This window comes from Pezoporus wallicus, unplaced genomic scaffold, assembly GCF_028554395.1.
Source record: "Pezoporus wallicus isolate ANWC-B61680 ecotype Strahan unplaced genomic scaffold, APGP_CSIRO_Pwel_v1 contig_3017, whole genome shotgun sequence".
In the NCBI taxonomy this organism is placed as follows: domain Eukaryota; kingdom Metazoa; phylum Chordata; class Aves; order Psittaciformes; family Psittacidae; genus Pezoporus; species Pezoporus wallicus.
Genome location: NW_026638957.1, coordinates 2,701,721 through 2,717,914, shown reverse-complemented (window position 1 = coordinate 2,717,914; position 16,194 = coordinate 2,701,721). Strand labels below are relative to the sequence as shown.

General features: G+C 40.5%; 2 protein-coding genes across 5 annotated transcripts in view; one reads left to right on the top strand and one right to left on the bottom strand.

The window, feature by feature from the left end:
* DGLUCY (D-glutamate cyclase) overlaps window positions 1-16,194 on the bottom strand; it is a 184,154-nt gene that overhangs the window by 144,056 nt on the left and 23,904 nt on the right. The window lies entirely within an intron of this gene.
* The window catches only part of TTC7B (tetratricopeptide repeat domain 7B), a 138,809-nt gene continuing 132,205 nt past the window's right edge, over window positions 9,591-16,194 (top strand). For all 4 annotated transcript variants that reach the window (XM_057413374.1, XM_057413372.1, XM_057413373.1 and 1 more), the window contains exon 1: window positions 9,591-9,793. In XM_057413374.1, coding sequence (XP_057269357.1) covers window positions 9,673-9,793 — 121 coding nt within the window. In that variant the 5' untranslated portion in view covers window positions 9,591-9,672. The remainder of the gene's footprint in view (window positions 9,794-16,194) is intronic.

Genomic DNA, 16,194 nt, shown 5'->3' with positions numbered 1-16,194 from the left:
CAGATTAACCTGTCAGCTTTTTTCTCAGAGGGAAATGGAGTCATCTTCAACTGGTAAAGACAGAAACATGATTTCTTAGCTCAGTCTAAGCCAGTTATCAACAGTGAAGTTTTCTTCCCAGCAACTATGTGCTTCTCTAAGATTCTTAGACACATTCACAAAGTGCAAAACCTTGTGACAGAAATTACCAAAGCTCAAGATAAGTAATTGCAATGGTTTATTTTACCCAATACCAGGATACTCAGGAAAAAAATGAAGATAGGCTTCTGATTTTGGATCACTTTGTGATTTCACCGGTGATACAAGAAAGCTGTTTTCTGGAAGACTGCTTAGAACTCACCGAAGATTGATTTGTGAAACCAGAAGTCACCTGACCACCCCTATCTGGAGCTGTAAAAGCCTAACTGTTGGCCTGGAGGATGGCAAGCCCAGCCTGTTGTTGGCCAGTCTTGTTGGAGCCACAGATTTATGAAAATCTGCTGTTGGGGCTTCTGGGTTGGAGGTACTTCCCCAGTAGGGCATAAACAGTGTTTGGCAAATCAGATTCTTTAGTTTTGTTGGAATGATAACAGTAATGAAGACTTTCACCTTTTTTCAGCGTGTTTTCTTCTCCAGGCCATGGTGTTCAGAAATAGGAAATTTTGTTGTTGTTGTTACCCTAAATTGTGTGGTTAACCACTGTCGTGGCTTCAAAGTTAATGCAAAACAATCTGGAGAAGTACATCATGTCATTATTATCCAAGTCAACCCTGGTTTTCCTTAGAAGAGATTCTTGCCAGAGCTGTACACAGCGCAGAGCAGTAGCCTGGGTATTCCCCTTGGATAACTTGTGGTCTGCTTGTTCATGGTTTTTCTGACTATTGAAGTTGTGATGTGAACTCTTCTCACAGAATTGGAAAATAAGCTGAACATCTGAATGCTAGGCAGATGATATTTGGGTGATGTCAGTTTTGTAGGTAATAATGAAGGATGTTTATTGGCTGTTGCATTCTGCACAACTGTTGCAGTAGGGAGAAGTAGCTGAACAAGCCTTTAAGACAGACTGGTGGTATTTGAGCTATTGCAGATCTCCAGGACTGCCAGGAGCTCATTTTTGGAGGAAAATGTGTGAATATACCTGTTTTGAGTCCTGTGGTATAATGCTGTCAGTATACCTAAAGACTACCACATTCTTTTAGTGTATATTTGGGTTAAATAGGTTATGCAGGTTTTGTTTGTAGGGCTTTTTTAATTTATTATTATGTATTTTTACTCCCCAGATTGTATACTTGGGTCTGTTCCTTTCCTGAGATTTCTGTTTGTTAACTCATCTCTTTGATTTCTCTAGTCTTTCTGCTTGTCCTGAAAGGCAATGCATGGATCAAAAGAGCTGCAAGGTCAAGTGTCCCATATATAGAAAGAATAAAAATATGAAGGGAGCCTACGCAACAAACCCTTCTTTTTTTATCAGAAGTGCAGAAATACCTAGCTTAAAATACACTGGTTAATGTATAGCTATCTTACTCTTCAGACAACTGTTTCATTTGATAAATGGAATGAATAGTGTTGGAAGTACAAAAAGAGCAGGTTTTAAAGTACATACACAAAAAAGAGACCTTTTTTGTGTTGTTTTTTTTTTGTTTGTTTGTTTGGGGTTTTGGGGTTGCTGGTTTTTTTTTTGAGAATGAGTGCAAACCAAAAGTATCAACTCAGGTGGCACCTTCAAACTTCGACCTAAACATACTCTGAGGTGTCCCACCTGGCTGGCTGATTTGCCCCTTGCACTTTGAAGTAGGGTTCAGTCAGAGGCATGAAGGAGAAATCTGCTTTGTCCTCCAGATGTGAAACTTCAGGTTTTTGAGAACCTGTACTTGGACCCAGCAGGAGTACTAAGAGGCTGAAAGCTGGCAGTTATTCCCCAGAAACTTTTCCCATGAATCTTCTTTGTGAACTGAAGGTAGACAAAGCCCATAGAATGATAGTTCACATCCATCCCCAACCAGCTGTAGTCAAGAGTGACGTTACTGCTTTCTACTTCAGTTTTCATTAAGCGGCTAAAACCAGCACATATGTTGTAATTTGGTCTGTGGTAATAGGTAGAATGATATCCAGGACAATGAAGCAGACTGGAAATTATCTGTTGTTTTCAGGCAAATGTTAGACCTTCTGGAGACTTCTCTGATCATGTTACTGTATTTTAAATAATAGGCTCAGTCCTAATCTTCCCTGGAAATACGTAGTAAGAAAGAAGCTATGAAATAGCAGAGTACATGAAGAGGAAAAGTTGTGATTTCTGGAGAATCTTGTAAGATGCAAGCAGAATTTTTCTTTCTGCCAGTGAGAGCAAGTGTTAGGCAGTAGAGTTCTAAAGGGTTGAGTAGGGCCACATAAAATAAGTTGCAGTGTGTAAAGCCAACTGAATACTGCAAGAACATAAGGGATGTCTGACTGAGTCAAACCAGTTGTATTAAAAATCCATGCAGCACTCAAGATGCAGACATGCCATGGTTTACAGGGCAGCAGAATGATGTGCGCTGCTTTCTTTTCAGTACCTTCCCGGTGGTCCCTGGTGTTTTGTAGGCAGGCACTGCACAGTGCAGCAAGGATCTGGGGGAACTGGGAATCAAGGATCTGTGATTTGCTATCTGACATCCTGTGTAGAGCAGGGTATCAAATGTAAATCAGTTAGTCTTCAGTAGAGCAAGTAACTTGTGTTTGACCAAGTCATGTTACCTGAAAAGCATCCAGCCTTGTTTTGGAGACATCAAGACTTGAGGAATCCACTGCCTTTTTAATGTTTGAGCAAATGGTTAATTACCCTGAGAGGTTTTAAAAGATCTAATTCCTCATATAAATTTGTTGCAGGTCTCAAAATTTATGTTCTTATTTCATTTTCTCTATTAATCTATTGGTAAATGTTTTTCTTTACATGAAGGTTAACTGGTTCTGCCAGTTACTATGGCAGAGAGAGGCTGTTGACAGGCCAGGTCTCTCTCAGGGTCACATCAGGCTAGGCAGGCTATACTCTGACACTGTTTTCTACTTTCCTCTGGCACAAGCCTAGTGTTTTCATGATACCCCTGACATTCCCTGAGCTGTTCAAAGAGACATACATGATGAGACCAAAGGGTCTTTGTCCCTTTGGTTTAGGACTTCTGTGTACTAATTTTGGACTTACTGTAAGACTTTTCTCCAGTTATTAATGTAATTGAAAAATATAAATTAAATATTTTTGGGTTTTACAAACGCAGAACAGAAAGCAGTTGCTGAACACTTCTTTTTGCTGAACGCTTCTAGATCACAAGCGTTTTCTTACTCCTGGGTAGTAACAAATTGATGAGGTTTCTAGAATTTTTTCATGCTCTTTATCCTCAGCAACTCCTGATCTCCATTAATATCTCTAATTTATTTCATTTTCTTTCCCATTTGTCATAGTCACAACATAAAGCAGTTTCTCCAAGCCCACAGGTTGAGGCCCTTTCAGAAGCTATATGTAGTTTTCGACTCCCTCTGGTGGTCTGGCAATGTGGTTAGCAAGTCGTCTAGCTGCTGTTACAGCAAAGAAAATGTCTGAACGCACTATGACACTGTAGGTGCTTCAAATTTAACCATCATTTTTGTACCAGATGCATTTAAATAGCAATGGAGAAAATACTGATAATTATTAATAAAGGAAAATATTTTTAATTACCAATAATTAGTTAGGAACTCTGAGAAAAGGGAAAAAAAAAGGTGAAAATTCAAAGTTTTTCTTCTATGTAACAAGTTAATTTATTTAAAGGGATTGAACTTAGGAACCGAAGAAGGGATGTAACTCAACTGCTGCACTCAGTAAATACAATGCGAGAAACACCTGATCTTTTCTTAAGCAGTGACAGACGTGCAGTTTAAAACAGCAATTATATGAAGACGGTGATTCCTTTGTAGATAGAAACTGATATGGGAATAAAGCCAAAGTATGATTTTAACCAACAGTGTAATGAAATCAGACAGTTGTACTACAGAGAGAAGAGCAGCCAGCTAGTCTCTTTTGCTAGCTAAACAGACTATCCAGATTCATATTTGAAGATGTTCATTACTAAAATCTAGCTTTCTAATTTCCTGACATGTAACAGGTAGAATTAGTTAAAAATGGTACATGGCTTATTTTCTGAGCTGGATAGAATGAAGAGAACTGAAGTTCAGTAGGCTAATTGCAGTGTAAGAAGCTTGCATCTTTCTAAAAATAATTGTTTTTCAAAAGTCTGGAATAGTTATATTCTGGACACTTTTTGCAAAAGGATAGGAAAATGGCTTTGCCACTCAGGTTTAATGTGTCTAGGAAGATTTCTTTTTTGAGATCGAATGAGAGATTAAGCTAGGATGTGGATCACATCTAGAATTTAGCTGAACTGTGTCTGTCAGTTTTGTTACTGCACGAAACCAGTGCAGAGACCCTCTTTACCTGCTGCTCTGTGAGCATCACTGTGTGGGATAACAGTTGAAATACAGCAGAACAAGAGGCTTACTGTAAATGTAACACAGTGATGACCCATGCTTAGACCTTACCTTGGCTCTTCCATGAACTTAAAAGTAGTCAAAGCATTTATTTGAAATGTTTAGACCTTTGAACAAGGCTGCAAAGTTTTAAACTGGCACAATAAATGTGACAAACAGCAAACAATGGTCTCTTTCTTCCCATTTTGCTTCCTGTTAGTTACTACATGTTAATACAGAATAACAATTTTACTGGCAACATAGCTTTGTAAAAGTACAGTTGTGGAACAAGTAGCAATTCAGAAATAAATACATCTAATCATCCTGTAGACACCAATGAAGTGCTTTTGTTTAATTCTGGGAGGTGACTTTTTGTGTGTTTATGCATTTATGATGCAGAGAATATTTCTAGAAGCAGTTTAAATAGGTTTAAAATGCAGTATGGCATAGGTTTAAAACTGCATTGGGCTGGAACAATGTGACTTTAATATATATTGCCAATTTAGTGATACACATTGTAGTCTTTTCCTTGGCAATGGTGGTTCCCATTTATCATACAGGGGCTTGGAAAGGGTATCTTTTTGAGTCTGACTTTTTATCTTTTGCAGCACAATTAGTAATTTAAATTTCTGATTCAGCCTCTCAATAGCAATGTCTATTAGCACTCTCATTTATTAAAGACTGAGAATTAACATCAGAAGATTTTGTAGAGTAGGGAAAATTTATGTTTTCCTGATTGTACAGACATACATTCCTTTTAAAGTATCAGTTGTGCTGCATGTTATTTTACAAGTGCAGTAGGAATTGAATCCATTTGAAAGCAGCAAACTACAAAATCAGAAGTCCATTGTGAAGGAAAAAAAAAGCTTTCCAGGTTCCTAGGTTTTCCTGAACTGTTTTGTGTATTATTTGAATGTTCAAACAGCAGTAAGGGCTTAATAGTTTACAAAAAATGTACATTCACAGATGTTTTGTCTTTAAGAAAATAAATTCATCTAGTACAAAACCTTGAAATGTTGAAATATTTTTGATGAAGTATATTTCACTTCTTACATGACTCTATTCCTTGCCATGAGGCAGGAGTTGCAGGTTTTATAATGTGCATGGTGCCAAACTGTTGATTTTGCAGATGCTGTTCAGTTTCACTTAATTTCTATTTAAGTTGCATTGTGGTACTCTCAAAAGGAACCAAATGTCCCTGTGTCCTGGTTTTGGCTGTGAAATTATTTTCTCTAACAATTTTAAATGGCCTGCTCTAAATTTCAGACAGATAACTGGCTTCAGTAGCAATGGAGAACTCTGCAGTTACCTCATTTTACTAAGCATTATGCTAACTGAAGAAAAAGACTTTGATCCCAGTAATTTTATTTTTTTATTTTTTTCTATAATGCTTACCAATTGTGCTCTTTCTTGTACAGAAATTACTTCTCACCTCAATGCATTTTGGCCTAAAAATTTTTGCACTTCACATTTGAGAAAATGGCACATGGTAGCAGGAGTTGAATGTCATTGACTTAAAATACAAATAATATTTGAATTGCATCTCTGATCACTTGCAATAGAATACATTTGACATCTTAATAGTAAAATGTTGTCGAATTGAAAAATAAGAAATTGGCAAAATAAGGATTTGTGCTGAGCAAAAGCTTCTTTTTATTATTGACCTTAAAAAAGTTCATAGGAAAAAAATAGTTTCAATAATTGGCAGTTTGATTAGCAGCTTCAGATAAACCATACTTAGAAAAAAAAACCAAACTGTTGGTCAGTGTGCCAGACTAAAACCCAAGTAGTAGGTAAATTTATGTATTAAACACTTCTGAAAATAGTGCAAAAACAGTTGCCATTAAGAACTGACAGCCTTTGACACAAATTGGGTGTTAAGCTTTGACTAGCTGATTCTTACAAGGGCCTCCATGCCACTGAACTGACTTCCGCAAAGCTGTCATGAAACTACTGTTTTAATTAATTAATTCATTTATTTAGATTAACAGAAAGCTGGAAAAAGGTGAGATTTGGTTCCTTCCCTGCTGCTTCAGCAGTGAATAGTGTTTGCCCAGCAAAAAACAGAAACTGAATTTAGAATAAAATCCAGTGCTCTTGTAAGTTTGCTTGCCTTTTTTTCTTTTTTTTTCTTTTTTCTTTTGCTCATGTGAGTTCCTAACATTCTATTTGATTGTGTGACCTTTAAAAATGCAAGTACTTTTTGATTTATTTTTTTTTTCTGAGTCTTTGTAACACAATCTTTAATATCATCTTAGATTGGATATAAGGAAGAAGTTCTTTACTGTAAGGGTGGTGAGGCACTGGAATGGGTTGGCCAGGGAAGTTGTGAATGCTCCATCCCTTGCGTTGTTCAAGGCCAGGATGGACAGAGCCTTGGGTGGCATGGTCTAGGGGGGATGGAACTAGATGATCTGAAGGTCCTTTCCAACCCTAACTATTCTATGATTCTATGATCTTAGTAATTAAAATGTTATTTTAAGTCAGTTTATATTCTCTGTAACTTTTACATTATACTGGTTTAAGCTGCCATCACTTCTGTTTCTCGTAGTTATGTAGGGAGTATTTACAGAAAGCTGCTTTTTCCAGTTTATTTTCAGGTTACCAGAAGCATCAGAGTGGTGTGTATTGAAAGTTCCCATTTCTTCATACCAGGGTCATGAATTTGCACTGAATAATCCCTTATTTCTCTTACTGCTTTGTGTGTGCATGCTTCAGTCTGTGCCAACCGTTTACTAAATAGGCCATTTCCAGAAACTAACACTTTGTTTCAGTTTGAAAATAAGTGGCAATTGACAAAATATGCAGGGTCAGCCCTATTTTCTACATCACTTTTATGATATTCATTCCGGATGCATTATTGTTAACGATTATGGGTCATCTACAATGGAATCAGAGCAGTCTTAGGTAGGTTCATTAATGTCAAAGCAGATTTTCTAATTGTTCCAATGCATTTCAAAATATACTAATTAATTTTGCAAAAATGTCTCACTTCATAAATAGTAGCTGTTGAGATAATAAGCCTGATGAACTGTTACGTAAATATTTTAATACTATTTTGCTGGTAGCTTTTCCTGAAATGATGTGATCATTGCTAACAAAATGTGTTAAAACTGCTGTGAATAAATATGAATAATCTTCATAAGCAAATTAAATCTTTTCAGTTGAAATTTTAGTTTGCATCATCCTATTTGTAAAAGAACTAGTAGTTATGATATCGAAGCTTTTGAATTATCATTACTTTCCTGCCTTATTTTTAATTTATCTTATTTCTCCATTGAAACACCCTGCTATTCTCAGTTTAATGTTCTCTGGATCTTGTGAAACCTCATGTAAGCAAAAAATGCTTTATCACACATTTCTGCTTTTGCTTTTGTTACAGTATTAAATCTTCTTTCCAGCCCTATGATACTCCACTGTATTTCTTAAATGCTGTTGCCTTCTGCTACTATTTCTATTCCACTTTTAAAAATCTGAAGGATACTTTGTTTGCAGTTGGGCTGTAATCTGAAAGTGCTTTAACAGCAACGTGATAAGAAAGCAGATTACAGTATCTGAATTTTGTGCTATTATGCTTTCAGTAGCACCGAGAATGAGGAGTAATTGGTTGAAACACTAAGACACTTGATCCCTGTCACAGAGTTGCAACACCTGTGATGGTCTGATAGAAGCAAAGCAAGATTTGCACGAAGTAAATGTTTGTTACATTGAGGATACAGCTGGAGAAGGTTCTCGTTGCACAAGCCTGGGTTTGTTCATGACCAATTAATGATTTGATGGCAGTGATTTCCCATCTTTGCACCCTTTCATTGATCTTTCACCTGATGATAAAAACCATGTGAAACTCGAGGAAGCAGCTGTTCCTTAGTAGTATGCGTGACAGACACACTAGCTAGAAAATTGGTTAGAAATTCTGTTATGTGGGCAGTGACCCTTTCAGGGCCCACAGACATGTCACCTTTACATTTATCTGATCTATTTATATAACACCACATAGATGTTACACCTGGTGATGTTACTGTTCCCTAAGAGTTTGAAGATCATAATAACAGAGTTCGGGGAGTAAGACAGATTGTTCTTAACAGTTATAAAAGAATGAGTGAGCTGTCTCAGGCTGGTCATGTTACGTTTGCCCATATTTGACTTCTGTGATCTTGATACTTCTGAAGAATAAACGTGCTAGGTCCAGCGGGGTGCAATGCATGTAAGAGCACTAACAGCATCTGATTTTTCTTAAACGTAGTCTTGGTCTCTTTGCTACATTTCTAGTGAAGATCAGGCATGGTGGCTGTTTTTTTGGGGTGGATGAAAGTTTGTGGCACTAGCATGTCACGTTTGATGTAGCATTTGACAAAGACACGTGGTATTTATTGAAACCCTTACAAGTATTTTTTTTTTGCATGCTTCAGAGCGCATTTATTTTCTCGAAACATAGGACATTATTTATGTAGGGCGTGCATTTTTGGCACTGCTCTACCCTCTGCTGTTCAACTAGGGAGCAAGTGCATACTGAGCTGGTGGGCCACACTGGGGGTCACCTTTCCATGGGACAAGATGGGACAGAGCGTATCAGCTACCAGAGACCATAGAGAAAGGATGGTGTGAGGTGTGGAAACAGAAGACAAAAAGGAGAATGCCCTTAAAGGGATTAAAACCCCCTCGACTGAGTGTGGATGGTTGGTTTCAAAGTGAGGGAAGAGGTAACCATTAACAGACAAGAACCGATCTGGTGTTACATTTTATGGAAGTGGAAAAGTATAGCCGAGGGGGTGATGGTGAATGTTCATCATTAGCCTGTGTGACGAGGAGACTGGATGAATTTGGATGACACTGGGCAAATCATTTTAAGGAGCAGCGGTTCCTGCCCGCCTACCGGCCCTGCTACCAGCGCCCACCTTCACCAACGCGGCTGCTTCCTCACCTCCTTCACCCCGCCCTATCAGGGCGGCCCCCAGCCGCCGCCGGACGGGAGGCGGGACCCGAGACCCTTCAACCCCGGGCCGCCCCCGCCTCCTGGCTCCGCCCCGCGCTGCCCCATCGCTGTCCGGCAGGTGGCGCCATTCCCGCCGGGCGCCCGGCAGCGCAGCGCGGCGCGGGCCGCAGCTCTCGTGCTCCGCCGCTCCAGCCGCGCCGCCGCCGGCCTCTCCCCTCCCCTCCCCTCCCCTTCCCTTCCCGCCGCCCCGGCCCCTTTCTCCGGCGGGGCCCATCGGCCCGACCATGGCCACCAAGAAGGCAGGCTCGCGGCTGGAGACGGAGATCGAGCGGTGCCGCTCGGAGTGCCAGTGGGAGCGGATCCCCGAGCTCGTCAAGCAGCTCTCGGCCAAGCTCATCGCTAACGGTGCGGCGCGGGGCGGGAGGCGGCAGGCCGCGGGTCAGGGCCAGCGGGGAGCGGCCGCTGGGGCTCCCGGGCCCGGCAGGTGCAGCCGGGCGGGCTGACGGGAGAGGCCTGCGGGCCGCCCGTGGGGCGGCGGGACGCGGGGGCCGTTGGAGGGGCGGGGAGCGGGGCGGGGAGGCGCGGCGCAGAGCGGGAGCCCCGTGGAGGGCGGCGGGGAGGTGAGCGCCGCCGAGGGCCTGACCCGGAGGGCACCTCGGAAATCACGCCCGGGCGGAGACCTGGGGCGCGCAGCTCCACTGAGCACCCCTCTGGTGCTGGGGGGCCGCATCTCCTCTCCGGCAGCGGGGCCCTGTTATAGACGTCCCGAGCTGCTGAGCAGTCTGGTGGGTTATCGTGAGCGTTGCAGTTTTGCAGGCACACATGCTGACAGCATGCATAAAGCCCTAAATGTCCTTATGTCTTCTGTGTGCAGCCGAGGTGCCTGTACACCGTTTGTCCTATGAGGGCTTTTGCCCTTTTCCTTAAACACATACCTCAGTAATATAGTGCAGCTTCATTTATTTCTTTGTAAAAACTGTGAATGGTTTCCTTGGTCTCTTATTTCTTGTATCACAAACTTTTACATGTTTAACTGAAGAGGTTGAAAAGCAGTGCTTCGTTTTGAGGTATGGAAGTGCCTGATGAACAAGGGAGCTGCAGGGAAGTTCTCTTTGGCATGGGTGCCTTCATTCTGTATGTGATAAACGACACGGGAATAGCATCTACCTCTGGCCTCACTCATCTGCAGAGGTGGACCTGAGAAGAAGATAGAAGTCAACACTGCAGAGGCAGCACTTGGGTTGAATTCAGAGGTGATAGTACAGAGAGAGGATGAGGTATCAGGTTGGCATCCCTGGGAGTGTGTTGTGAAGGCAGTGATAGCTTTGCACATTCAGGTATGGAAGAAAATGACATGGTTTGGGTGTATGGAAATACAGTTAAAAGAGGAAAAGTCTGAATTAAAGAGAGAAAGTTTAAGAATAGATGTATGGGTAGTAGATAACCTTACATGTGTTGGCTTTAAGAACAACTGAGTGATGATCCTGAAACACGCTGGTATTACACTAACTAAAAATAAATGCAAGTGAAAAAGTGGAAGGTATTATGTTTAGTTTAAGGATGTGCTTCATTTGATTATAGACTATGAATTAGTCAGAGATGAGTTCAAGGAAAGGCAGACTGGCTGGTTGAAAAGCATGGCCTTCATAGTTTTAAGATGTACTAAGATATTGCAGGCAGGTAGGGAGACCTAGGCAGAAGATGCTATTGGCAGTTTGACTTAAATTTTTCTGACCTGCGTACTTTTTGCCTAAGTGGAGCATATCAGAGAAGATTACAATAACTTTACACTTCAGTGATTTTCCTGTTATGATATCTTCTAGATTCTCTACCAGTCAAAATACAAATTATTGAAGCTTTTCCTGACTTTAAAACATGGGCAAGTATCACTTGCAGATTTTGTCTCTTTCTGACAGCACAGGAATGATTAAATTGATGTCTGTGGCTTCCAAGTTCTAGCTAACTTGAGAATGTCAACAGTAAGTTAAGTGAGTGTAAGGAATTCTTCTTTTGTAGTGGGGTAACACAGGAAGAGAGTAATTTATTTAATGAAATACATGCCCCTGCTGTCTCAAAATATGTTTGTATTTTAGATCCTGATGTACAGGTTGCAGACCAAGGTTATCAGCTAGTGAGACTATGCAGCAGAGGCAATGTGTTTGTTCTTCCTGTGAAGAGAGATATGAACTGAAAAGTGCTCCAGTGTGTATTCCTGTTGACAGTTAATCTGAAGCAATTAATGGAAGATGAAGTACTCAGAACTTTACCGCTTTCTTTTGTAGTAAAGTTCAGTTTTTATTGGTTTGTCAGGGAATTGGCTCCGACTCTTAAATCTGAAGCATTTTAAGTGGGGATATCAGCATTGCTAGGAATAGGGTTTATTGCTCTTGGAACACAGATGGGAAGTAATCCTTCAGGGAAGCCCTCTTGTAATCTCTTCAGTCTTGTACTGTTTCAAATGAGAAGACTGTAGCTTTGCCTGGACTTAATTACACCTCCTGTTTGGAAATGGGTATTGGAGAACTTGACAGAAATTTTGATGTGCTGGATTATTTTTTGGGCTGTCTTGCATTGATACAGTGTTTCCTATTATCAAGTTCCCATCCCTTGAACCTTGCAGCCCAAATTAGATAGAGGAAGAAATAGCGATGACAGCTCCCAGGATGAAGGTCTGTGTGGATGCATAAGGCAATAATATATACTTATGGAGAAGTGCAGCACTTGAGAGGTGCAGTATTTTGAGTGGACTTCATTATTGTGTTTTTTATGCTATTTTGTTCTGCTAATGGATCTTATCTGCTCTATTATAGAATTAGGAGTGTGTATAAAAACTGACAGTGGATCAGTATAACTAATAATAATAACAATAGAAAATATAAATGACAGTTTATGCAGGATTTTGGATGTACAAAAATGAACCAATTTCTGTATCTGATGGATTGAATTTGAAAGACTTTGTGAGCTTTCTGAGCTTTAAGATAAAGAGGAAAGAGAAATGTTAATGGATTGGTCACTGCATTTGCTATTCTGTAAGTAGTAGTCACAATTTGGATCGTGGAAAATGTTTGCTCTGTGTCAAGACTTTGACTTGCGCTGTTTTTCACAAAGGATAGATGGATGAAATCAGGGTCTTTAACCTAACTCAGAATTGTTAGGCACTTAACCCAGTTTGTATTACTTTTCTTGCCTTCAGAACCAGGACTCAGCAGCAGTAATGGGATTCATGTCATGTAACACAAATCTCCGTTTGAGCTCTTGCTTCATCAGCATTCCTATCAAAGATTGGGTCAAAACTGTTTTGTGCAGGTATGGTGGCTTAGCCTTGGCTAACAGCAAATGCCCACCCAGCTGCTCAGTCTCTCCCCTTCCTAAGTGGGCAGAAAATAGGATGAGAAGACTTGTAGCTTCAGATAAAGAGAGGCAGACCAGTTACTAATTACTGCTGTGGGCAAAACAGGCTTGACTTGGGGAAAATTAATTTAATTGGTTGTCAGTTAAAATAGATTCAACTAGTAAGAAACAGGCAGACCTGAAAGCAAGACTTTTCCTCCCCCCTTTCCCAGGCTTAACCTCACTCTAGTGCTCCAAACTCCTGTACCCCTTCCTGCATGGTGTGGGGTTGTAGTCATTGTGAGGTGGTTTCTTTCTGATGCTCCTGCCTTCTCACTTCACTCTACTCTGGTGTGGTCTCCTCATCAGCTGCAGTTCTCCAGGGAAAAAATCTGCTCTAGCACAGGGTGTCCATGTGCCGTGGTTCCTTCAGGGCATCTCCACCTGCTTGAGCTTGAGTCATCTACACCTGCAGTGGTGGATATCTGCACCTCCTCCCCCTCCTTCTCTGACCTTGGTGTTCCCTTTGCTGTTTCTCACTCCTTTTGTTCCCTCCTCCTCTCTGTGGCATTTTCTGTCCTTCCCGAAGTAGGCTTTTCCAGAGGTGCAGAGCTTTGATCAGGGGCTCAGCTGGGTTCTGCTGTGTCTGTTGGAGCCAGCTGGGCTGGAACAGGGCAGCCCCTGCCCTCTTCCCATAGGGGCCACTTCTGCAACCGCAACTGCCGGAGGTAGTTTACCACTTGCTGTTTACCTCACATAGAAATCATCATGCTACTCTGAGGTTCACGAAGATGTGGTTCTTGGCTAGTCTGTAGGCTGTTTGGTCACAAGAAATGTGCCATCCTCAAGTGTTTACATCCTGAGTATCACTTCCCAAGTGGAACTGAGACAAACCCCATGTTATTAGAAATAAAATCTTAAAGCAATTTTAACTAATAAAACTTCTCGAGTGTTCCCAGCTAGTTTAACTAACCAAAAAAGGTTTCTTCTAAGAAAATAATCTGAAGAAATATTGATTCTGTTTGTTGTATTTTGTCTAACAGTGCAAATGAGAAGCATGGAGGTGAAGCACAGTCATGAGAGTTAGCAAAAGATCCAAGTACAGAATTAATTGTTCACAGATTATTGAAAGAGGTTAAATAGTAAATGCTGAATATCTGAAATTAATGGGAATGTATTTTAAAGTGCACCCAGAATTGGGAAACAATGGTCATAGGATTCTTTCATTTTTAAGCCAGTCTGAATGGACTACTTTGTAAAATAAAGGCCTTAGTCCTTAGGAGAACCTTGTACAACTTTGTCTTGGAAAACTTGGTTTGCATCAAAAACACAGTTGTGTGAATGAAATGCAACATGCTGTAAGAGAGATATTTTCCCTTAAGTTCACAGATTAGTGTAGCAGTCCCCAAAATAGCTAGTGATGACCTCAGTGCTTTGGTGTTGATGTTCACATATATTTGAAATATCTCTTTTTTTTTTTTTATTAAAGGCTTTTGTTTTAAATATAAGAGATCTCTTAAGTTGCTTTTCTGGAATATTGAAAATAAGGGCTATGAAGTACCAGTGATGATTCTTTTTCAGTAAGTTTTTCATAGCACATTGGTCCTACAGGTAACTCATGTATTTTATTCAGGTGTCCAGGTTTGTGAGGATTGTGTTTTGAAACCTCTCTGCAACAGTTTCACTCAGAGCTTTGCAAATTGGGATTCCCAGGGTGCTTAGGATTTTGTGGTGTTTGAGTGATAATTTTGGAAGCTAGCAGTCACATTTCAAAGCTGATTGCGAGTTTAATGAATTTTTGATAAAACAGTAGCATCTTGAAGGAAGTGGCTACAATGGACTTCAGTATGAAGGTTGTGTCTGCTTAGAACGTTCTCAGGACATCAGTGCTCTAATGTTTTCTTTCCTTCCTTTGGAAACACAGTGAGGAAACCTTAGGTCAGTTCAGTGGCAAGCTGAATGGATGAAACAAAGGATCCATGAATTTCCACAGGTATTTCCGGCTATTTACTGTTGCTGCAATCGTTATAATTCAAGTGAGTTAGAATGCTGTAGGTCTGTAGAAACCCCAGCCAGTGTGAAATAACTTCATTGCTTGAAAAGCAAAGGAGAATGCACTCCCTGGAAGTTGGCAGATCTATGTGCTACCAAGAGCATTGTGACATTGCCGTGAAAATAGAACATTACCTACAGGTATCAAGTTTGGACATTCACCAGCCTTTTAACACACTGCTTTCTTACCAATTGAATTTCATGCTACCATTGCTATCCCATTTCTGTTTGTTGTTGTTTTGTGTGGATCTTTTCTCTGACTGCCTTTCCTCTCGACACCTTGTTTCTATATTTTCCTATTATATCTTTCCTCGCATTTAGCCTTACAGAATAAGGGAGCAGAGAGAAGTTTGGAGCAGAGTAGGAAAGCTAAAGGATCAGAAAGTATTTTACATGTCTGTTTCCTATTTGTCACTCTCTATGCTGCTTCTGTATCTGGGTATAAGTAGAATATAAAAATAGAAACATCTTACCAGTTTTCATTTGGTTTGTTTCCTTTTGAAATACAAGACCTCAGATGTATGGATAAAGCTTATCCTTTAGTAAACCAGGGATTTCTAAACCTCTTGGGACTCATGCCGTGCTTTGAAGGTGTTTATCAAATTTGTTTGCTTTTTATACATGTCTTGCAACTTATGTATGCAAAGCTTTTTGAAGAGATCTACATCTTTACCAGAAAAGTTTGCAGACCATGATGTGACATGCCGTTTGCATTTCCACTTTTGTGGAAATGAAGCTCTCTCTTGATTTGTTAGCTTTTTTGTTTTTCTTCTGCTGTGTTCGCTATCATATTTACAGAACAAGCTAGTAAGGACACACATTTTTCTGAATGAAGACCAGAGATTGTGGCAGTACTAAGATGTGTTGTCTTATTTTTGACTGACAGGTTTTTTTTCTTCAGGTAGCCAGGGGTGTTACAAGAATGTAAGTGATGATGTAGTGTTTGTATTCCAACTGACTTGTCATCTGGAAGAGAAAATGCTAGCATACTCAGTATGATTTCAGAAGTAACCAGGCTGGTCTAACACCTTGCTGCAGTGATGTGGAGGAGCTGTTTCTTCCTGTCTTTAGTTAAGCTTCTCCTTCTCTGTGCAGTTCCTCCTGGTTATGTGTTCTGGTCTCTTGTGTTGACAAGCACCAGAGGTGGAATTTACTGTGCTGGGACAGCAGGAAACCCTGTGTTCCTCTTACTGGGGTTAGTTTCTGCAGGCTTACTGAGCTGGTTTGCCTCTCACAGGGGTCTGCAGAGTGTAACAGACAGTGGAATATGAACAGTGGCAGCAGCCACTGTTCACAGTGAAAAGCAAAGACAAGATGAACTTTCTTCTCCCACTGTGAGAAAAGCATGTAATTGGTCTGAGGGGAATAATCTATGCATTTCTGGGAATTTGAAGCTTATAGCTGCTTACATTTATAAGGATACT